At 44.8% G+C, this 25,105-nt stretch overlaps 1 protein-coding gene across 1 annotated transcript in view; it reads left to right on the forward strand.

The window, feature by feature from the left end:
* The window catches only part of LOC138537061 (IgGFc-binding protein-like), a 198,609-nt gene that overhangs the window by 32,990 nt on the left and 140,514 nt on the right, over positions 1-25,105 (forward strand). The window contains exons 5-11 of the mRNA XM_069641427.1: positions 1,640-2,049; positions 3,348-3,912; positions 7,923-8,521; positions 10,665-11,229; positions 12,387-12,985; positions 16,662-16,826; positions 23,839-24,231. Of these exons, the coding sequence (XP_069497528.1) occupies positions 1,640-2,049; positions 3,348-3,912; positions 7,923-8,521; positions 10,665-11,229; positions 12,387-12,985; positions 16,662-16,826; positions 23,839-24,231 (3,296 nt within the window). The remainder of the gene's footprint in view (positions 1-1,639; positions 2,050-3,347; positions 3,913-7,922; positions 8,522-10,664; positions 11,230-12,386; positions 12,986-16,661; positions 16,827-23,838; positions 24,232-25,105) is intronic.

Genomic DNA, 25,105 nt, shown 5'->3' on the forward strand with positions numbered 1-25,105 from the left:
ATATATATAGTTTAGAACAACTGGTATTAGCACGGAAGCAATGATGATGATGATGTATGGTGGTGATTATTCACATACATGTGATCAGGTCCCTGGGGGCCCTGGAACCGACACAGCACGCCCCGTTGGGGGTAGAGATTCAAGAGTGTAACCATGCAACCTAGGGGAGAGGGTGGAAGGCATACACACTCACTGGCGACCAAGGGAGGGGTGGGATCATTCACACTCACTGGCAACCGGGGGGAGGCAATCAGATGCACAGGCAGGCCCGTACTGTGGTGGGCAGGGGTAGACAGTGCCCTAGGGTTGTGCCTTGTGAGGAGGGCCGGCGAAGCCTGCTGGCCTCCCCATTGGCCAGAAGTAGGTGTCCCCAGCCAATCCCAAACCCCCAGCAGCATCGTTCCCAGCACTCTGGTCCAGGCACTACAGAACGGCCATGTCGGAATGGCGAATTTCGTAACTAGAAGCAGGTGAAATGCAATCAGCCACACAGAGCGTTGTTAATCTCAAAAATGTTTAAAACTTTTAAGTTGATGAGAGGCCTAAGCAGGCCCAGATATTGGGTGGTTCATCAAAAGTTAGTGCGCCGATGCGCGCCTTCCGTGGCTATGACTTTGCCTACAAGACTGATAAAAGGCATGATTGCCTTACTTAAAGCTTGAGATGTCATTCTCCGAAAGCACCCAACCCCAACGGATGTTTGTGAAAGTTCAGGCTGGCCGAATCGTTGGAAGAGCGTATCTGAGTATGTTAAATATGACATCACACAGAACATCTAGTACAGGCTATGATACTGTTAACAGTACGTTTAGGGAGATCATTTCTGTACTTTTATTCTTTGAGAGATCCATCCTCTACTTATCGCTCACACTGTAGAGATCTAATTCTTTTCAGTTGTCTCTCAAACTCACCTACAATTTCTGGTCTCTCATCTTCTAATGTATTTCCGCTTTTTACTTGTATACACTTCTATACACCTTCTTTCAATACACCTTCTTTCAACTACATTTCAAACAGCTTCTGTCTGTTCGATCTCTTTTTCTCTCTACACCAATTCCTCCTCCTCTTCTTCTTCTTCTTCTTCTTCTTCTTCTTCTTCTTCTTCTTCTTCTTCTTCTTCTTCTTCTTCTTCTTCTTCTTCTTCTTCTTCTTCTTCTTCTCGGTTCCTTTTATTGAATTCTTGCAGGCTTTCCATTGTTGTTCTCCTTTGACTGTGATTCAGTCTCCTCCCTCCTCCTGCCTTTCAACTCTGCATGTTCTATCTCTCCCTCTGGCACACAGAATCTTGCGTTTACACATTTGGCCGTAATCCTTTTGTGTTCACATACATAGAATGGACTAATCCCACCTATTTGCTCCTACATCCCATTGAAAAACGCCTCGTGAATCAGTCACTGTGTCCTTTTTGTTGCCTTATGAGGAATGATGTTTCTGCTTTTCTCCATAAAGATATCTTCTACTTTTTTACTTAGAAATTGAAGCCATACTGTGATTTGTATTGTCACGTGCTATTTTCCTCACTATAACGATATAGCTTTTTAATGTAAGTAAAACAAAATTGGATTTAATTAAAGGAATCCGACTGTGAAAAGAAATTATATCATTACTATGTTATCTACCTTTTTTCATTCTACTCCAGGTAAATTTCTCAAAGCGGGGACTACTTTCTGGAATACCAGCATTTGCCAAACAAAGTGCCAGTGCCTAGACAGCGGAAAAATCAATTGTCAGAGACAAACCTGCGCATCCTATGAAGCCTGTAAACCAATATCAAATTACTACAGCTGTCAGGGCATAGGAAAGCAAACCTGCACAGCCAGCGGGGACCCCCACTACACTACGTTTGATGGGCGCTACTACAGTTTCCAGGGCACCTGCACTTACATCTTAGCCCAGCTTTGCGGCACCAACCCTAATCTGACCTACTTCCGCATAGAGGCCAAGAACGAGAATCGTGGGAGTGTGCAAGTGTCATTCACCACGCTTGTGCGCGTGGTCACTTACGACAACGAAATTCTAATGAGCAAAGGCCTGAGTGGCCGAATCTATGTAAGTAAAAGTGGAGATCCTCCAGCCAAACCCTACTACATCTGCCTAAACCTGCCGTAATACCCACATATCCGCTCACTGATGACCACACATGTTTGTATTTTGTACTATCAAGTGGACAAAATAAGCCTGACCGCTTGGCAAAAGATGATGAAAGGGGCGTGGAAAACTCTCAGGCCATATGACCAATACTGCTTTCTTGATATGGGTTAGGGTCCAGCAGAACATAAAACGAGAACAAATGTGTTTTTAAGATAAGGGACTAACTCGAGTTATGCGGGCAAGAGCTTTAAAAAGTGCATGTTGATCCGGGTGTGAACCTGCTCAGCTCATCAACGATCTTCCACCGCATTTGGTTGTGCGGCCATCTTGCAGTGTTTATTTCTGCATTTTCATGTGGGTGTTCAGAGAGGGGGAACGTATATTAGGAATTTTTAGGGCAGTGAGTAGTGGAGCAGAGGTCAGGGAATGGGAGGGAATTATGCAAGCCTGAACCTCATAAAACAATGCCATAGACAATGCGGCAATATGTCCAAAGCAACGAGGTGTCCCTGATCCATTTCGACAAATGGTGTGGGTATGAACGAGGAAACAAAAGAGAGACTACTGACATGGCATGGGTGTGACAAAGGGAGCACAGAATTAGTAATGTAAGGATAAGCAACTCAAAACAAGTTCAATGTTAAATAGGCAGAGGGCCATGGAAATTGACTAATTGTTGACTTTAAGGAAAATGAGATGGGTGGGTTTGGTGCAAACGTGAAATCATAAAATAGGGAAGGAATATGGCATGCTGGAACAAACTTACCAGTGACCCAAAGAAATAAATATTACCTGAAGCACTTTTTCAAGGATGTTACACCTTCCTGGATCGCCTGGAAATGTCTCCTGGGTGTTTACCTTTTGGTAATAGCTCCCTTCACTAGTACAGATGTATTTGCCAGTGAGCTACTGAGCCATACTTGCAGGGCAACCGACAGCCATCGAGCCTTGTTTAAAGCTCTCGCTCCCTGAGCCTTTGGTCTTTTCTCCAAGAGATTCTCCTTGTGTACCATTTTTCGAAACTCAAACGGACCCCTCATACTCATATGACATTCATAGTGTGTTAAGTCAAAATACCTAAATATGATCACATTTTTTAAAGGTCCTTTTGCTGACATGTTGCATGAATACTCATCCAGGTTCCTTGATATGTCACGTGAGCGGGCATCCAACATGTAACCAGGATGCCTCCAGTCCCTCAACCACAGCCTTTCCTTGTTCAGTTTTCTCACACACATTTTTTTTTCATTTTGCAGTTGAATGGAATCATTGCCAGTCTCCCGGTGAGCGTTCTCGGTGGAAGACTAAAGGCCTACCAATCCGGCTTAGCAGTGGCTGTCAGCACAGACTTTGGCCTGACTGTGACCTTCAATGGACTCAGCCATGCAACAGTCACCCTTCTGCCCAACTACGTCAATGCTACATGTGGTCTGTGTGGCACTTTGAATGGCAACCCATTGGATGATTTTCAGACACCGAATGGTGCACAGGCCACCACCGAGGCACTGTTCGGCAAGAGCTGGAAAGTGGCTAGTAATGACCCGTTTTGCAGTGATGACTACGTGGCTCCCACCTGCTCCAGCCAAACCCAAACTTTGTACAATGGCACCAACAACTGTGGCAGGATGAGTCTTCCAACAGGAGCCTTTTCATCCTGCCTCCCGGTTCTTTCTCCAGAAAGCTTTGTGTCCAGCTGTATATACGATCTCTGTGCCACAAGCGGGAATCAGACAATGCTATGCCAAGCGTTAGAGGCCTACAGTGAGAGGTGCCAGGCATTGGGCATCACAGTTGGACAGTGGAGACAGCCATCGTTTTGTGGTAAGTTGCTTCTGCTTTCATGTGCTGTGCTTAGCTCAGCTTCCTTTAGAAATGCATAGCTATGCATAGCTAATGCATAGCAAATGCTTAGTTAGGATATGGCTGCAATGGCTGTGTTCTGTCATCTTGGTTTGAGCGTGTAGTTCTAGAGAAGCTCAGTCACCGTGATTCCCACATCACTTTCCACTGCCTTTGGGCAGATGGATGACAAACATTTAATTTTAAAATGGAACCAACAGGCACTAGAATGCATAGGCCTCTGAAACAGTCAATGGGATAAAAAAGCAGAATGGTACACTTAGCCAAGCACCCTAGAAAACCCTGTATTCGGTAATTTTAGTCACTTGTATTCAATAAATGTGCTCAAAATAAAACAAAAGCCTGCAAATGTCTTAGCTTAGAGAAATAGCTGAAGCGTTGCAGTACAAAGTGGGCATCAGACAGTGAGAGGCTCAGAGCAAGCGAGTCGGAGGGCAATGGAAGTGGCAGAGAGTTTAGCGCTTAACAGGGGATACGAGGAGGGCAGCACAAAGTGCAGGGATGTCAATTGAGGGTCGCAAGAGGTCGCAAGAGCGACCTCTGCCGTTTCCCCAACAAACTCTTGCATAATTCTGCGACCTCTGGCCTGGACTGGAGCCTGGAGCTTGCATGTCTTTTATAATAATAATAATAATAATAATAATTGGACATTTATATAGTGCTACGAACCCTCAGGTATCTGAGCGCTGCTTATTATTACCCACGGTGTGTGGTGCTCATTTATCGACCTCGGAAGGATGAAACGCTGAGTTTGGCGCTGCCAGGATTCGAACCTGCATTCGCAGGCTCTGCACTGATGTCAAAGCAAGCGCTCTACTCGCTGTGCCACTTGACCGGCTTATAAATCGTCTGTTACAAACTATTAATAAAAACGAACAAGCTCCAGGCCTGACGCCACCCCAGGCCTGGCCAGTGGAAGCAGCATGGGCCACCGGTGCCTTCATGTCTATTACTCGAGCTATGGTTGTTTAGCTGGGGCTGAGGCAGGGAAGAGCCGAGTGGAAGAGCAGAACTCTGAGTGCAGCAGCAGCCAGCCACAGCGCTCCCTCTACGTGGGATCCCTCCCCGGTCTGAGCAGACGGTGCCCCAAAGCCAAAGTAATCAACGCTTTGGAAATGTGTTCAGACCCATAAGGTCTATTGCTTCATATGCTAAAAAGTAAAGTTTGATTTGTGTATTGGTGAAAGAAAGTCAAAGTAAAGTGTGAGAGTAGGTTGATTGCACATGGAGCCCCTGGTCTTGTAGCAGAATTTCTTTTGCTGCAGTCAAGAGGGCCAGCGCTGTGCAGCTTGAGTCCACAGCCCTGATTTATTGGTGAAAGAACATAAAAGTGAAGTGTTTGAGTAGGTTGGTTGCACACAGAGCCCCTGGTCTTGTAGCAGAATTTCTTTTGCTGCAGTCAAGAGGGCCAGCGCTGTGCAGCTTGAGTCCACAGCCCTGATTTATTGGTGAAAGAACATAAAAGTGAAGTGTGTGAGTAGGTTGGTTGCACACAGAGCCCCTGGTCTTGTAGCAGGATTTATTTTGCTGCAGTTTAGAAGGCCAGCTCTGAGCAGCTTGAGTCCACAGCCCTGATTTATTGGTGAAAGAACATAAAAGTGAAGTGTGTGAGTAGGTTGGTTGCACACAGAGCCCCTGGTCTTGTAGCAGAATTTCTTTTGCTGCAGTCAAGAGGGCCAGCGCTGTGCAGCTTGAGTCCACAGCCCTGATTTATTGGTGAAAGAACATAAAAGTGAAGTGTGTGAGTAGGTTGGTTGCACACAGAGCCCCTGGTCTTGTAGCAGAATTTATTTTGCTGCAGTCAAGAGGGCCAGCGCTGTGCAGCTTGAGTCCACAGCCCTGATTTATTGGTGAAAGAACATAAAAGTGAAGTGTGTGAGTAGGTTGGTTGCACACAGAGCCCCTGGTCTTGTAGCAGGATTTATTTTGCTGCAGTTTAGAAGGCCAGCGCTGAGCAGCTCTGGTCCACAGCATTCGCTGGAGGGGTAAAGTGCACAGACGCCTAACCCCAGACTTGTTCACCCCATGATATCAGTTGGTGCTCTGCCAGTGAAGGAAGAGAAAATGTGTAAGAACACATGTTCTCTGGTGAAATATTCTCCCTCTCTCCTGCCTTTCACGTGCCCCTACACCCGCCTATCGACCCTTGTTCCCCCAGAATGTGCTCTCCCTCTGTAGTCATGTTGAAATAACAGGGCGGATCCGTATAAAGAGGGGATTTATCATTTGGGTTCATACACTTCCCGTGGTAACATGGGCCTTGACACACTGCTACATAGTTTGATTCATTCTTGTATTAAATGTGTGTCATATTACATCGATATTGTAACCATATTTTTCTTAGTGTACTGAGGGATACTGCCTTAGGATGCCACTTCCGGCGATGTCACATGGGGACGAGGTCAAATGAACACTTCCACTACCCCTGGCATTTTGGTGAAATGCTTTCCCTTACAAAGTGGCATGGGAAGTGCAGTGTTGTTGAGAGATCTGACGGTATTGGGTTGTGCAGGAAAGACTATTAGCCAGATGTGGACAGTATGGCTTGCTGGTGAAATACCAAATAGCACACGGCAGTAGAGCCCCCCCCCGTAGCCATTATCAGGGGATTTTCCTGGATAGGTGTGGAATAAACAAGAGGAGGCCGTTCAAAAGACAGATTTAGATGCATTTTTATTGTATTTGTGTGACGTTTAAAAACTGGAGACAGCTTCAGGGATCTCTGTTTTGGGGACTTGTGCAATCTGAGATTCCAAATCCCCCTTTTTCGATAGAAAGGGACACATGTCAGTAGGTGAAGCTCTTGCTAGAAAGGAAAGGCTTAAGACCTTGGCAAGCATTCAGAAAGTTCGCTATGATTTGGAAACGAAGTAGCAGGAATTTAGAAGGTTGTAGCCTTGAACGCAGAGGGTCAACTTCTCAAAAGGTTCTGCAAAGAGAATGTTTTAATTTGCTCTCACTTCTGAAATGCAGAAGTCACCTTACTGTCAAAGGTGACCTGCGCATTCCAGGAAGGGCTGGACAATGGCGCAAAGATGCTCTGTCCAGACCACTCCCGATACTAATGAATGAGAGGCGCCCCGCAACCAGGTGGTTTACTCGGAGCACAGTTCACAGAGATGGGCACTTGAACTAATAAAAACAAAAAAAGCATTTCCACTCCAGTCAAGCTTGGCACCTGTTTCCAAAGATGGTGGAGGAAGACCCTCCTTTCTGGACAGTTAAAAGTGCATCCCACTTTCAAATGCCCAGAAACACCCCTAATTTCCACACATGTGCAAAGGGGGAAAAGGGCACGTGAATGAGCGCATTCTGGATGCTCTCACTCTGGTGTCCTTTGTGAAATGGGCATCTAAAATGTTTGCCGCAAGTGAGTCGACGCTCCGGAGCATCTCCTCACTTGTGCCAAAATGGTTTTGAGTATCTGTCCCACAGTCTCCATCGTCCAGCAACCTGGCCAGCGAGATAACTGGTTTGGGGTTGCCATGAAGGCAGCCTTCCTTTAAATCATTCCACTGCTCCCTGGGCAGCCTTTGCCCTGCACTCCAAGACATCACAGTTATAACCCGTATGCTGTCAGCAGAACCTCCATGATTGTCCCATTGGTGGCTTCCGCCAGAGGGCCCTCCCCTGCCATGGTGAATCCGTGCCTTGGGGAGACACCTCCGGCAGACACCGCTCTCTGGGGGATGGCGCGGATGTGGGAGGAAGATGCAGAAGTCTTTCTTCACGTCATTTTCACAGGTTCTCAAAGTTTAACATGAGGATGATGATGTGTGCCTCAGTTGGGTGAGTTCAGTGTATTCATTTGCCATCATTAAGTGGTGACCCTGTTTCTGATGTAGATGCTGTTGTCATTCTGTTTAGCATAGTTGTGAATGTATGAGGATAACTCACTAGCAGGAAATGTGGACAATGCATGCTTGCTTAAAAACACAAGGGCACCGTCAGACATCTGTTTTTCTTTTCAGCTGTCTCCTGTCCCGCCAATAGCCAGTACCAGTCCTGTGGCACTGCGTGCCCGTCCACGTGCAGTGATTCCACTGCAAACCTCTTCTGCACCCTGCCTTGCCGTGAAGGGTGCATCTGCAACAGCAACTACATCCTCAGTGGCGGAGACTGCGTGCCCACCAACATGTGTGGCTGCAGAATGAATGGCCAATACTACAGCCTGGGGGATGTGGTCATTCTGACCGACACCTGCAGCCAGAAGTGCACCTGCAGCGTTGCGTCCCAAGACATGGTGTGTGTGGATCACGGCTGCAATTCACTGCAGGAGTGCAAAGTTGTTAACGGAGTGAGGGGCTGCTTCCCAGGTTCGTATGGGACTTGCTCTGCCTCAGGGGATCCTCACTACCGCTCATTCGATGGACTTCTTTTTGAGTATCAAGGAACTTGCAAGACCACCCTCAGCAAGTACTGTGGAGCTGCTGGAAACCTTTCAGACTTCAGCATCAAGGTTGTGAATGAGCATCGGACCTCCACCAGAGTGACCTGGACACGCTCGGTGGAAATCAGTGTGTATAGTCATCTGATTGTAATAGCAGCGGGTCAAAACGGCAAAGTACAAGTGAGGAGCTGCATATCTTTATATATTGTTTTCTTCAAGACTAACTTAATACAGATGTCCTTATAACCAGTACATTAATATCAACACTTCTCGTCTACTGAGCAAAGCATAACACTTTGGGGCTCATTACAATTCTGGAGGGATACCAGGAAACTACTGTACCATCTCTGCCACCCTACATCCTGGTGTTACCAGGATATTATGGCGGCGCAGAGACGCTTGTAACTCCCCATTCCAAAGTGGTTGCCAGAATCACTGTTAGTAACGGTGCCGTTGATTCAGGCATTTATCTGCTGGTAGGTGTCTGATCTACCGGCAGGTCAGTCCTGCTGGTGAATAAGAGCCCCTACCGGCAGATTTATAGTTTCCCTGTCCAGAAAGGTGTCCATATATGTTATTACCAGCACCTTATTTCCCGACCAGCAAACTTGTAATGAGCCTCACTGTGTTAGATTTCTTAAAGTATACTTCTAAGCAAGGTAGATAGTTCTCATAATGTGCATATGTATGTAATAACAAACATGTAGCCCATGCACGGGTGGGTGAAGTGTGTGTCGTTGTACAATTATTGTCATGGTTGAGCGAACCTTCCCAACATTGGTCAGCAACATTTAGCAGATCCCAGATCCAAAAGTTCAGTGTTCCATAACATTATATGGGTCTCTTCAAGTTGTGTGAACCAGCCCCGTCAAATACCCATTGATCCCCCTGGCCTCACTCCCGAGCGACCAGTGCCCAAAGCACCCACCAGCACCCCAAGAATGCTTTCTATTTCCATCATAGGAGCATTGGAAATAAATGCTAGTTTAACATGTCTGGGGATCTTTCAGGCTGCAGTGGCAGAGTATGGCATGTGACAGAGGCACTTGCAGGGACATCATTTGGGGGTTGCCATGGGTCACAAATGTGACCCCTGAGGTCTCCCTTGTTACCCTTCTTGTCTCACTTGCTAAACCTAAAAAAATATATGTTTTTTTTTTGTTGAAATGTCAGCTCTGGGCTGTGGCCAGGGCTATGTAGCTCTTTGTTTCTGGAGTGGCTGGCATTCTTGTTCAGGCCTCTCAAAAAACAGGGGGTTTCACAAGTGTAACACTTTGAGGAATGACCCTAAATAAGAAAGAATAGGAATAACAAATGTTTTGTCTTTCTTGTAGTCTATTCATTTATTGCTAGACTCATTAAAGGTTTATTTCAGGCACACTTTAGGAGGTCAATCACTAATTTAGTCTGTTCTTAAACACCTCAACTCAGCCTTTCATCCTTCGGAGGTTGTTTACTGAGTACCAACACAGGTTGGGAGATAGTGTATGTATATTTGTTCTATATAAAGCGCTTAAGCGTAAGTGCTTTATAATAACACATCATTATCATTTGGCCTTGGAAGTCTGCTTGCATTTACAGTAATTTGGTGACATGAGCCTATACACACTGATATCAACGACACATATGGTGATCCATTCTTTTATGAAATGTATATGACATTACAATGACATCATAACCATATTTTTCGTAGTGTACTTAGGAACAATGCTATGTGATGCACCTTCCTGTTTTGCCAAGGGGTGAAAGGTTGTATTCCATCGCCTCCCATAATGTCACTTTGGGGTTGGGCCAAATCACATCACTTCCTGTGATGTCATCAGAGGTCAAGGGTCTTGTGATGTCACTTCTGCTATCCCTAGTATTTTGGTGAAATAACGTCCCTGGGCACTAGCCTGGCCTCCAACAAAAGGCCCTTATATTTTCCCCTGGGTGACATCAAACCTTTTCAAACTAATCTCCAGGAAATACTCTGAGGCTTCTTGGGACTAAACATATTTAGGGTGCTTGACAGTGTACTTGTGTGTGCATGTGTGTGCTTGTTATAGATTCAGAAAAGTCAGAGCAAATGCCTTGGTTGTGTTATTTAATTTGAAATGGGTCTACTAGGTGTCTAAGGTATGCATGCATTTGAGAAGTCATGCTCATTACGAAACAACAATGGATGTTGCGATGTTATGCAGGTGAATAGGAGGTGTTTATGTGCATGCTGACTTCCAACATTTTCAATTTGTGGTGTGTGTCTGTGTATGGAACACCCTGTGTGTAAGAACAAATACTGTGTTTCCTAATAGACATGAAATATCCTTGTTTCTCTTTTCAGATGAATGGGTCGCTGGTTAACCTGCCCATTACTCTACGGTCAGGTAGGCTGCAGGTCTATCGCAGCGGCTCCACAGCCAAAGTGCAGACGGATTTTGGCCTCTCCGTGACTTATGACTGGAGTCAACGTGTGGTTGTGACAGTTTCAACTGCGTATTCAGGGCTGCTTTGTGGTCTGTGTGGAGATTTTGATGGTAACAAGAGTGATGATTTCCGGGGCCCTAATGGAACTTTGCTTACCAGTGCAAGCAATTTTGGAAACAGCTGGCAAGAGGACAACACACTCACCTATTGCTTTGACACCAACAGCCAACCACCATGCAGCCCGGCCTTGCAAAGCCAGTACAGATCTGTGAGCTCCTGTGGTATTTTAGCAAGCAGTAATGGACCGTTCAGAGACTGCGGCATCCTGGAAGACAGCAGCCCCTACCTGGACAATTGTGTGTATGATATGTGCGCCACAAACGGTAACATCCAGGCCTTCTGCAGCAACCTTCAAAGTTATACCCAACAGTGCCAAAGCCGTGGACTTCCGGTCCTAATGTGGAGGAACCGCACAGGATGTGGTGAGTGCAACGTTCCATCCTGGCATATACTGATATTACTCCTCTCTCATCCTTCCTACTTTCCTATATAATACTCCAGTATACATTAGCCCTCCCAATTCTGGAAGGTGCTACTAAACGGTACCTAATTCCCAGCAAATGCATTCAGCACTCAGTCCTAATAATATTCACCTTTCTACCCATAAGTGACTCAAGTTGAACATGTGGAGATGTGACTATAACACCTTTAGTGGTGGAACTGGCATCTTTCTGCGCAGTCTTGAGGGGTGCAGGTTCACCCGTCCTGCTGATATTTATCTGGGTAAGATCGAATGCCCAATGAGAAAATCCCTCTATCACCAATTTCGCAAAGAGAGTTTCTTGGTGCTGTTTTGCATTGGACGTTGGGATTATCACCAAATTCACCATGTGCGGAGCGTGGTTTGGTCTGTCAAGAGATAGGATTAAATTCGGGAAAGGAAGTTCTAACACTAAATACACCCTTACTTCTTCTAAAGGCTAACTGATCTTGCAAATGAATACACAAAGGGCCTATCATGGAATATAAACCCGGTTCAAATTGAATTGGCACTGCTGAAAAGTGAATTTGCACTGCCGACACAAACCCTGATTCATGGAACTATGCAAAGTGTATTTGTGCAGTACAAAATTACTTTGCCCGGTCTTTCCACAGCAAACATAGACTTTGCACGGTTCCTTCCATTAATCAGGGTTTGTGTCGGCCGAGCAAAGTCACTTTTCAGCAGTGCAAATTCACTTTGAACCGGGCAGATATTCCACTAATGGCGCCCAATATGTGCAACATTATACTGTCACTCACAATATAGTGCGTTTTCACCACGATTCAGTGGCGCAGCAACATGTTGTCGGAATGATATCTGACCAGCTTGATAGGTGACTCGTCTCTGAAAAGTCTGTGTTATTCTTTATGGGGCCTGCATTGCAAGATGGGGTCAGAGGTTATAGAGAATTATATTTTACTGATAGATGATAACAGGAATACCGATTTAGAAAACCTGGGTGGCGGTTTGATGCACTAAAATTAATATCAAATCCCAGATTTCCGAGTTTGACGTAGTTAAGTATTACTCTATGACTGATGTATGTTGAATCCAGGTGCAGTATCATTAATTCATCATGCGTATCTTTGATTCTAGATCTCATATGCCCCAGTAACAGTCACTACGAAGTCTGCGGGTCATCTTGTCCTTCCTCTTGCTCCTCTCCATCTTCTTCATCCAACTGTTCTACCCCGTGTGCAGAGGGATGCCAGTGCAACAGCGGGTACATCCTCAGTGGTGATGCCTGCGTGCCCAACAATCAATGCGGCTGCACCTACAATGGGCAGTATTATAAGGCAGGTGAGACCTATCGGCAAGGAAACAATTGTCAGACGCTGTGCAGGTGTGACGGGTCCACTGGAACGGTGCAGTGCTCAAGCTCCTCCTGTGCTTCCGGCGAGGTCTGCACCACCATCCAGGGGGTGTACGGCTGCTATGCACTGCCGGATGGAATCTGCCGAGCCTCTGGAGATCCGCATTACACCAGCTTTGATGGACAGAGATTTGATTTCCACGGTACATGCAAGTATGTCCTTGCTGAATTCAGAGGGGCGGTTGGAGTGCTCCCCTTCTTTAGAGTGGAGGTAAAAAATGAAAACTGGCAAGGTCTGCGTGTGGCTGTAACCACAGAAATCTTCATAACAGCATATAATACACTGGTGCACCTCCAGAGCGGTAGACGGGGGAAAGCAGAGGTAAGCATGAAATACTTGCTAATTTATGTACCATAATAGGAATAGACAAACTACCTTAAACAATGGGGACTGTATTCAGAATTTAGGATTTAAGTTTTAAGTATTGTGTGCCTAATGGTCTAACCTTCTCAGAATGAGCCCCATTTTGTGAAATTGACAAAGCTCCGCGTAATGTCAGGATTACTAACCTTCAAATATTTTAACCTGTGTAAAACGGTGGCTCCCAGGGTCGTGCAAGTGACTTCCAAAGCATATGAACTTCTCATCTCTGTAATATCCCATATACATACATACTTGGAGAGATCGATTGTGGTCTTCAGACGGCTGGCCCGATAAGTGACACACATAGGATGGCGGCATGTTGGCCAATGCACAGTTCCTTGTGCTTCACGCCAGGGGAATGGAGCCGGGAATGAAGACGGAGCGAGGTCTGGTGAGGTAAATAAGGAAAACGGAAGTAGATGCAGGGGAAGAGGGGTCAGAGGAGGGCGCAGTGACGCCATGCAGCAGCAAGGGCTGTTGGGAAGGACCCACAGATATGGAGAGGGGGATGGTGGGGAACTGAAAGCGAAACCTTTCAGGGGCCAGCCTTTAACTGTACTCTTCTGCAGCATCCCTCTTTCACAATTGGCATTCGGACCTCGCTCTGGAGAGATTGAAGTCCAGGCTAGCATTTCATTTACATCGCATTGTAACATGCACTGCCCTGATCTGTCTCTTTAGCCATATTACCAGCTTTCTGCCATAGGTCTCTGCAAATGCAAACTTTATCACTTTCAAACACACAAGAAGGGTTCCATGTTAATGTTGTTAAAGGTTATTTGAAGTCGAATTCGTCCTTTAAGAATACTAACTTCTTTTTATTGCACTTCACTGCTGGTGAAAAACGCACCATAGTTTTTGTGCTAAAATGTTTTCATTAAGAAAACCGTATGAACCATTGTTCTAGTGATTAGGCACTGAATCCCTGATTCATGGAAATATGTGTGTGGGAAATCGGGTATTTGTGCGCCAATCTCCATGCAACTCCCAGTTCAGCGATTCATGGAACTGAATGCGCAGGACATTTTTCAGAACTTGCGTGGATTCCACGCAGGACCGGCACATCTCTACGAGTAGATGAGCACCTTGTGTGAGACTCCAAGCAGATTGTAGGCCGGAACTGCGCAGCGACCCAAATAGGGGGTGGAACATGCAGAATGAGGAAGAACACTCGAAAATGTGGGCATGTTGAGGGTCGGTCCACGGGCAAGCAATCACAAACCAATACCACCGGAATTACAACTGCATTCATGGATTCGAAATTAGAATATTGCATCACGAAAAATCACACGCAAACCCCAGGACCCATACGCCACATGGTAGCAAGCCTAAAGTCCAAAGTCTCATAGGAACTTATGAGCATGCAAAAAGCTGATCATGCGGGTGAGGGTATATTCAATTGCAGGCGTGCACGTGAGTTATAAGCACTTGTATTTTGCATGCAGGTTATGATCAGCATCACTCAATGTATGGTCAGCATCACTCAACTTACGATCAGCATCACTCAATTTACATGCCCCCTGTAAGTTACGATCAGCATCACTCAATTTACGATGAGCATCACTCAATTTACGATGAGCATCACTCAACTTGAATGCCCTCTTTAAGTTACGATCAGAACCTCATTACTTGGGTTCGCGCAGGTTGAGTGATCCTGATCGTAAGTTGAGTGGTGCTAATCGTAACTTACAGAGGGCCTGCAAGTTGCGTGATGCTGATCGTAAGTTTAAGGATGCTAATTGCAAGTTGAGTGGTGCTGATCGTAAGTTGAGTGGTGCTGATCATAACATACAGAGGGCATGCAAGTTGAGTGTTGCTGATCATAAGTTGAGTGATGTTGATCATCGTAAGATGAGTGATGCTAATAGTAAGTTGAGTGGTGCTGATCGTAAGTTGAGTGGTGCTGATCGTAACTTAAAGAGGGCATGCAAGTTGAGTGATGCTGATCGTAAATTGAGGGATGCTAATCGCAAGTTGAGTGGTGCTGATCGTAAGATGAGTGATGCTGATCATAACATACAGAGGGCATGCAAGTTGAGTGATGCTGATCATAAGTTGAGTGATGTTGATCATCGTAAGATGAGTGATGCTAATCGTAAGTTGAGTGGTGCTGATCTAAGTTGAGTGCTGCTGATCGTAATTTACAGGGGAATGCAAGATGAGTGTTGCTGATCTTAAGTTGAGTGATGCTGATCGTAAGTTGAGGGATGCTAATCGCAAGTTGAGTGGTGCTGATCGTAAGATGGGTGGTGCTGATAATAACATACAGAGGGCATGCAAGTTGAGTGATACTGATCATAAGTTGAGTGATGTTGATCATCATAAGATGAGTGATGCTAATCGTAAATTGAGTGGTGCTGATCTAATTTGAGTGGTGCTGATCGTAACTTACAGGGACATGCAAGATGAGTGTTGCTGATTGTACGTTGAGTGATGCTGATTGTACGTTGAGTGATGCTAATCATAAATTGAGTGATCCAAATCGCACGTTGAGTGGTGCTGATTGTAAGTTGAGTGATGCTGATTGCAAGTTGAGTGGTGCTGATTGTCAGTTGAGTGATGCTGATTATAAGATGAGTGATGCTAATCATAAGTTGAGTGGTGCTGATCGTAAATTGAGTGATGCTGATCGTAACTTATGGAGGGGATGCAAGTTGAGTGATGCTGATCATAAGTTGAGTGGTGCTGATCCGTACGTTGAGTGGTGCTGATTGTAAGTTGAGTGATGCTGATCATAAGATGAGTGATGCTGATCATAAATTGAGTGTTGATGATTGTAATTTACAGAGGGCATGCACGTTGAGTGATGCTGATCGTAAGTTGAGTGATGCTGATCGTAAGTTGAGTGGTGCACGCAAATTATTGAGCGAGCAATGGTAGTCACAAAGGTTATTGTGTGGTTTGCGTGGGGGCATGTTGAGGGCATTCCAGCCCTGACTTACATATACGGTTACTTTGCATGAACAATTCAATGAATACACAGAGCATGCAGAAAAACCTCTGAGAGCAGGGTCATGCAGAGTCATTCTCGATGGGCAAGGTCTGCGGGATTGATGCACCTTTTTCCATGAATCTAGCCCCAAATCTCAAATGTAACTGCTTCCAACTGTGTGTGCACTTTGATACAAAGTGTAAAATGCATAGCTGGAAATCATAATCATTTTACTTTGGTGCACCAATAATCTAATCTGACTGTCTAGAGCCCAAGCGTAAAGCTCAAGGACCACACAGGACATAAGGAGAATATAAAAAGTAGAGATGCCATGTTTTTATCTTTACAAATTCTTCAAAGGACTAATTATGAAGAACATACAGAGAGCCCAACAACATGAATCAAAGGAAGTTTTATTTCACCACTTTACATTACATTAGTTTAATGTGATGGCCTACCAAACCACGTAGCACTGAATTTCAGTAATACTATCTATCACTAAATGGAAATATATTGTGTAAAATGGCAATTACGACAATGACATACATTCCCACCAACGCACCTGGCCCTCAGTTTCCATTTTCATTTCTGGTTAGGTCTAGAGGGGAAAAACTCAATACTTATACATCTTCTATTTCTTGTGGTAATCCATTTTTAGGATGTAACATAGCTTTTTAACAGGCATTGTTGCTTTCTCCACAGGTCAACGCAACAGTTGTGAATTTGCCAGTGAGCCTGAGTGGTGGAAGGATCACTATATATCAGATTGGATCGTACTCGGTGCTCAAAACAGATTTCGGCCTAAGAGTGAACTATGATATGGTTTATAGTGTTTTTGTCACCCTCCCTACTCGATACTGGGGTCAAGTTGGTGGACTGTGTGGAAATTTTAATGGCCTGACCTCTGATGACTTTACTCTCCAAAATGGCACAATCATCAATAACTCTTTCCTATTTGCCAAAAGCTGGGTGTCAGATAGTGGCACTGGTTGCGACCATGGCTGCTCCAATTCCTGCCCTGTGTGCGACCCGGCTTTTCTTGACCAATCTAAATCAGCCTGTTGGATCATCCAGGACCCTCAAGGGCCGTTCTCAACCTGCCATTCGAAGATTGACCCAATTCCTTATTTCTCAGACTGTGTTTATGACCATTGCCTCAGTAGAGGGAACAGCACTGTCCTTTGTCAGGCCATTCAGACCTACGTGGCTACCTGCCAGATGGCCAACGTGACCATCTCAAGCTGGCGAACGGATGCCTTTTGTGGTAAGAATGAATTCCTCTTTTTCTTCTTCCTATACTAAGTATATCAAGCACATTGTTTTTGTAAACATGAACACACATCTTGGCAATATGATGAATGTTGATGTTAAACAATGTTTTTGATGTAAGCGGATTCAGTTCAAAACTACAGCTAAGTCAATGCCTAGTCTGGGATGCTGATGGAAACCCTTATTTATATATTTTTATGGCAAGTTATAATCTGGATGATGAACCCTTGTATAACACCCCTCTCTGAGAATCCCCCTGACCCCACTGAGCCAATATATTGATAATGGATAGTACACTTGTGAATATGAGCAGTAATCAGCAATAGGTAATCCTACAGTAGCACAGTTCTTTACAATCAATGAGGAGTTAGTATAGGATGGATAAGGTAGCAAAAATACTTTCATGGTTTCAAGGGAAAAGCAATGAGGAATAAAATGCAGTACAGAAATACTTGATATGATTTTAGCAAAAGATAAGATAATCACTTTTTCTCTGGCAATTAACCCCCCCCCCTTATGCAATGTAAGAAATGGAAGAAGATGGAAAGAGGAGCACACAGTTCTCAGGATGCAATCAAATACAATACGAAATTCAGTTCCCCCCCAGCAAGCTTAGAGGAAAAAGGTAGAAGTTTGAAACACAGGCCCAAAATGCTTTTAAATGTGATGGCAATGGATGGGATAATGTGCTGACTGATTTTAATTCCCTCTAGAGATTCAGGGTGAGTGAGTGATGCTTGTTGGTATTAGTTCAGGCTCACTTTAGCAATGCTCTATGAGTTATTACCAGGTTGCAAACGGATTTTTAACAAAGGAAAGAATGGAGCTGCTATTTTGACAAGTGGAGAAATTGATCCAAAATTGCAAATCTCGGTAAACTTCGCGAGTGCGTAAATCGCGATTGCGGAATAAGTATAGGGGGTAGGAAGTCGGTTCTAGGTTCGTTGGAAAGACTAGAATCACAGCTTTTAAATTTTGTTCCTAGCCCAAACGGTTCAAGAGATACAGACGATTTAATAAAGGTAGATTTTCGGATTTAAAGTAAAACTCAAAATGACAGATGACAGTTTTCAGTTTAAAAGATGACAGAATGACACGATTCTAGGAGGCAGTTCTAATAGGCTAGAATAGTTTGGATTAGATTATTTTAAACTAAGATTGGTTTTGGCACAATGAGTACTCACACTATATTTTTGAAATGAATGGGCCTCGTCACGCATCTGGTCAACACGTCCTGCGGCGGTTCTCTCTGCTCGGCGGGTCAGTCAGGCACCGGTTCTGCTCACAGCGATCCGGATCTCTGGTTCTGCTCACAGCGGTCTGGGTCAGCTCTCTGGATACAGCGGCCTGTGGTTCTCTGGATCTCTGGTCTGGTGTCTGGCAATTGTTCTTGGCAAAGAATTCAAACAGCTCGCCCGGCTGTTGAATAGTTTGGTTAGGTTTGCTGGATTCTGAAGGCCTGCTGAGAATACTTTTGCTTGCAGTGGGCCTTCTAGGTTCAAAGTTCTGTAGTCTATGGGTGCCTGGTTCTGGTCTCTGTCTGGATGGGATGTCGGCCGTCAAAATGCTCTGCAGAAATGGAAAATGAATCTCTCTACCTGTCCCAGCAGTCTCTATTTATGTGTTTTAAAAAGTGGGTGAAGAGGCTAGCATCACTAAGCCTGCCCCTCTCTTGATTTGATAGGTCAATAGATTTTTTGGTCCCAGATTTGGGAAGGGATAGTTTGTCAGAGTGATGTCATTTTTATGACCTGCAGAAATGACACTCCCCTGGTCAATGTGCACACAAATCAATTCCTGATCCGAATACATATTTCCCAGGTACACAGTTGTTTGACATCACATACACACATCATATATTACTAAAGATAGTCCCTGTCCCGACTCTGGCGTTTCTAGGAGCTTGCATTCAAAAATGGCAACTTATTTTCGATTTTAGTGGGTTTTGCAACATTGGTTTTTCATCAAAAATTATACAAAGGTACATTTCCCTTCCACATATATCCCAGTAACTCTCCATGTCTCTAGCTTAAATAAAGTGTCTACAATAATCATAATTAGCAGGGTTTTGCCCCAGAACATGGTACAAATCGGAGTTTGGACTCAAATCGTGAGGGCATTTTCCATACTAAGACTCTCAAAGTTGTACATTCCTGTCATTTGGTTACAATAAGTTATCACTGTTTCTATAAAATATATATGTGTTGCAATTCAACTCCCCAAAGTGTTTGGGTCCGCCTCCAGAAGTCTGGGTGGGTCAGTGATCACATGTCTCTCCTTGCTAGCAGAGGGCTGTTGACAGGAAACACTCAAAATTAATATACCCCATTCAACTGAAAGAGCCTTTTGTGTGGGCTCCAGCAGGCTGCCTGGAAGTCTCTCCTCAATCAATCAACAGGGTCATGTGATATCCTGCCTCCTGGTGTGGGAATCTCTGAGGTGTTAAGGTTTCCCAGCCTCATGGCCTCTGGGAACAGCAGGTGGCTAAGATTTTCAATTAACCAACATGCTTTGAAGTCCCTGTTGACTCAGGTCCCTTTGTAAGCCAGTTCTCCTGTCAGAGTTTAGACCGCTAGCACCGCCTTGTGGAATTTGTCGGTACTGCATCCATTTTTGAGTTGTCTTGAATTTGACAGGAGATTTTTGCTATTGTCCTGATAGGCATCCTGACATTAGAGTGGTTATGTGGAACTCCCCCACAAGAAGGTTGAATCTTTAGAGTGGTCTTGTGCCAACTGCGCAGTTCTCCTGGATTCTGGCGTGAATGTGGGCGGCGATAGCTCATCCCCACATCCACCCAGTCTATTGATTTAGTTTGTTCTGGGATAGAATAATGGGCGGTGACATCTCATCCCCACATTTACCCAGTCTATTGATTTAGTTTGTTCTGGGATAGAATAATGGGCAGCGACATCTCATCCCCACATCTACCCAGTCTATTGATTTAGTTTGTTCTGGGGTAGAATAATGGGCGGCGACAGCTCATCCCCACATCCACCCAGTCTATTGATTCAACATGGGTCAAAACCCTTGACAGTCCAATGTCTCGAAAGTAACACTCAATGTGATTCGTGTATCATGATCATTTTCTGAACCCTTGGCTAAGGGTGATCACCAGAATGTGAACATTAATTTAATTCTCATCCAACAACTATTTGCCTCATCTAAAGACAACAGTACCCCAATTGCAAAACAGCAGAATGCAACATTGTTTGTACAAGTGAGGATGTGAAGTTCCCAGACTAAGAGACATAGGTAAATGATCTGCTATGATTAAGATAAGTTTGCCCCAATGATGCATATACTGCCAATATCAATCTTGGAGTAAGTCAGAATAAAGACAGTATCCAGTCCCCCATAACCATTACTAGCCTTTCTTTCATTAATACCATGCCATAGAGAAACTTCAGAAGATCAGAGAACATTTTTCTGTTCACACTGAATTCTGTCTGGTAGTTTTTAAAATGAGATCAAGCACGTCTTCATCTGCGGTTTAGGGCACTTAACGGTACATTTCAATATTAATTTCCTCTGTGAGAAATTATGTAGTGTTTACACTTGGAAGCATTGCTGACCACCTATCACAAAACCCCCGTAGACAGGATTGCATTCCGCACTGAGATACCAATCGAACAAATAATTTGTGTGGCTAAAATGTGGGCAAACTCACCTGACTCATTTTAAGGTAGAGCCGATTCCCTTATACTAGTTGGGGGAGATCCATTAATAAAATAGATCTACTTCCCTGGGACAGAAGAGTCTTCAGTGGTTATAGTCTAGATTTGAGATGCTGAATTAAAAATAGGGATGGAACAAAGAGGAGTGATGTGACTTTATTTCCTGGAGCCTGTGAGCCTGCCCCCGTACCAGAATATCATTACAAAATCATATGTCTCTGGAGGATAGCTCAGGGGCAACACACTCACCTTGGAAGCAAAACGCTGCGGAGCAACTACCATGCACATGCAGATGCAGCACGGGTCACACCAAGATGTCTGCATGCATGCCTGCAGTGAATGGTGCAGAAACCCATTGGGTCATGGGTCTCCACACACTTCTCGCCAGGCAGGTGTGTTTATTCGTTGACTTCCGCTGGTGTGTGCGGAGATGAATCAAAAATCCCAGAACAGATCTATGGTGCTGCCCGATTCTGCACGTGATGGAGCTCTCCCCGGCACATTTCTACTGCAGGAATCTTAATGAGCGCTAGAAGCGTGCACAGAGCTGTTCGGTAATTGTGAGTTAATACTGCTCCAAGCTAGGATGTATTTCCTTTAATAGGACATTACTATTCCAAGTTAAGATGTACTGTTTATAGTAAGGAGAGCTTTTTGGTGACATGATATTACACAAGATGTTACGCAGTCACTTTAACAGTGATATAGCTGCAGTATACAATTAAAGTGCAAGCTCTAGGACAGGGTTGTCCAACTCCATTCCACGAGGGTCGAGTCCATGCTGCGTTTCCAGGATACCCCTCATTCATATTCATGAGATAAATGTGCATATACTGATTCTAAATGTATGCACATTTTTCCTCATGGATATTAATGAGGGTATCCCGAAAACACGTCAGGATTCTGGCCCTCAAGGCCCAAAGTTGGACAACCCTGCTCTAGGATCGAGGGGACTTCTGCTTTACAGAATAGTAGTGGCTGGTGGACGGTTTCAGCACTATTAGGTAAGACTGAGCTATTTCATTTTCTTAGAGCATTATAGTATGTTTGCACCTGATGCAACATTACTCACAGTGAGTCTGCACAGTATCTAGACAGATCCGTGGAAGCCAGCCCTCCAGTGCATGGTCAGACCTGACCAATTAGAGATGTTCAGACCACCCTGCGTCTTGAACAATGTTTCAAATAGCATCAATGAATCTGGAACTGGGTGGGGAAGACTGCTATCAGGAGGTGCACAGCCTCATTTCCTGGTTCCTAGCAAACTCTATACCACCCAGAGACTGACGCAAACCAGGTGATCTGCTCTTATAGCCGCACAGTATCCAATCCATTCAGGTCACATTGATTGTGCTAATGGCACAGACACTGATTGGTTACTTATTTTAATAAGATTAGTGGAGTGGCGTGATAAAAGACTTAGTTGCTGGGTGGTACAGAAGGCACTGGAACACAGGAACTTTGGTTGTGAAGCTTCTGCGGTCCTATGTGGTTTCATCGATCACAGCACGTTTTGTCAACCACACTTACCTCATTCAGATTTAGTTCTACTACTGTTGGTCATACATGTTATTTTATTTTGATAGGGAGGTCCCCCGCCCATACCTCTGCCTTCCTCCACTCCAACCACTATCCAGTACCCCACCTGAGCGCCCCCCCCACACACATCTATAGATCTATGCTGCTCATACCACCAACATGTGTCAATCTACAAATCATCAGGGTAAATGTGGTTGACAAAACCACAGATTACTACTGTCTTCTCCATGCTAGATATGGGCACAATAAAGTGCTGCCCCTAGTGGAATTACAAAAATCACAGCAAGATCCTTTCTTTAGTACCAACATTCCAATGAGGCATGCATGCTGACACCCTATGGTAGTAAGCCAATCTGTGCACCATAACACACTTTGCATTAGACAGTTCAATGACCTCACCTTTCAAACTCTCACACCATGATTCGTATTCTATTGTGTAGCCTGCTCCAGAAGCATGTGGGATGATAGTAATAATATATATGCAATGTATGCACTATCATTTAGTTTTCTACAGATAAACCTAAAGCGCATGAGAAACATTATAATATGACTTGCAACACCATGTCCAGCATTGTTAGCGGTAGTATTAACAACTACAGAGATCTGACTGATGTGGACACTCTGGGGTAATTCTCCTATTTTTGATTGGTTTTAGCCATGCGATGCCCCCAGAATAGCCAGTACACCTTGTGCGGGCAGCACTGTCAGGACTTGTGCTCAGGTTCTTTGGTGAGATCCCAGTGTGACGCCACATGCTCTGAGGGCTGCTTCTGCAACCGTGGTTTCAAGAGGAGTGGCGACGCGTGTATCCCAGAGGCACAGTGCGGCTGTTCTAATAACGGAATGTACTACAATGTGAGTAGAAACCATTATACTGCATATTCCGGGAGGGAGGATAGCTCAAGCAAATCTTACTGCTTTAACAGGTCAACATTTTAGGGTCATGGTTTGTTATGGCATTTGGGTCAACTCAGCCTTCCTACCACTACCCCTGCCCCCATCCAAATCCCTCCAGGAAATGAATTGAGTACCACATTGGGGTTAATAGTTGACGGTAAAAAGTAACCTTGTTTACCTAGCGCTCTAAAACAAATACGGCACTACATGAAGCTCCACGATTATTATTAAGTTCTAAAATGGTGCTCCTGAACTTTAAATGGGCGTCTAGAGAACTGTTTAATGTCCTTATATTTTGATTAACAGCTAATTACGGGTTCAAATCACTGGTAGTTGCATGCAAGTCAGTTCAAATGTTACGAGATCTTATGTCTTTATATGCTGTGACAATCCAAGTTTAATTAGCCATTTCGAAATTTATAGATTTTTGAAGATAATGTTGTACCCGAATGCTTACTCACTCTCCATCCGTTTCATCCTCTGACCATGTTTTACAGGTTGGTGAACTCACCTGGCTCCCCGGCTGCTCCAATAGGTGCAGGTGTAACTCCACTGCTAGCTTTACCTGTCTTAGTTCCAGCTGTGCCCAGGGACATGAGTGCACCGTGAGGAATGGGAATCTTGGCTGCCAGAGCCCCTGGGCAATCTGCACAGTGACCCGAGACCCCCATTACCACTCCTTCGATGGCGCTGTAGCCAACTTCATGGGAACCTGTGCCTATGAGGTCAGCCAGGGCTCCAGCGCGTCCTCTGGATTCTCCTTCCGGGTGGTGGCAGAGAACAGGCGTTACCAGAACCCGCGCGTGTCCTTTGTGTATCGCGTCACCATCTGGCTGAACAGCACTGAAAGAAATGTCAAGCTCGTCTTCGAACAAGGCAAAATTCCACTGGTAATTTCAGAAAATCAATGTTTTTCATAACATATCGGATTCATTCTCAGTGGCATAAAATTTTGAAAATATTGAACTGTGCATGTTCTTATTTTTATCAGTTACCCCATTTTAACGTTTTTAAAAGGCTTCTTAGTGCTGGCTGAGCATGTTTAGAGATGACTTCTCATATTTTTCCTGAGATTCACGTGAGAAGGTTGGAGGACAAGCATGGCTAAAAAGCACTGCATAGGAGTGAAAACTGCTGCCAACCAGCACAGGGCCCCATAAGATGCTCAACTGCCCTGCTGGGTCCTAACGTGCCTGTCCAGTGCAGTGGGGCAGTTTCGAGTGCAGTTCTGAAAGTGTCATTCTTTTGCACCTCCATTTGATGGTGGTTTTCACATGTTCCTGTACCTCTTACATTCTCCTTCAGCCCTCACCAGGCTGGACTATCTGATTTGATTCTGTTGCATCAAACTCCAGAATTATTTCTTGATTGTTTTCAATGCTATACATTATTTTTCACAGCCTATCATATTTCTTCCAGCTCTTGAAGCCTAGTTTATGCCTCATTCGAACCTGGGAAAGGGCGCTCAGCCAATCAGGTGGCTGGAAAAGTGGGTGAGAATACACCCACGGTCTCAGCCACCCAAGGACTTTCCCCAGGTGGCTCTTTCTTTGTTTTCTTTCAATGCAGGGAGGCAACAGGGAGTCTCTCCCTGTTGCCCCCCCAAATGACCCAATTTCCCCCCACCCACTCCACTAACACATGGGACTTGAGCATTGCGCTCCAGTCCCGGACCCCTCCCGTCAGGCCGCCACCATAGACATTTTTTTCATTTTCTTTTTCATTTTTCATCAGGAGATCGGCTGAACAAATAGTGCAGATGAT

The sequence above is a fragment of the Ambystoma mexicanum genome, chromosome 1p (genome assembly GCF_040938575.1).
Source record: "Ambystoma mexicanum isolate Mex_15411 chromosome 1p, UKY_AmexF1_1, whole genome shotgun sequence".
NCBI classification, from domain to species: domain Eukaryota; kingdom Metazoa; phylum Chordata; class Amphibia; order Caudata; family Ambystomatidae; genus Ambystoma; species Ambystoma mexicanum.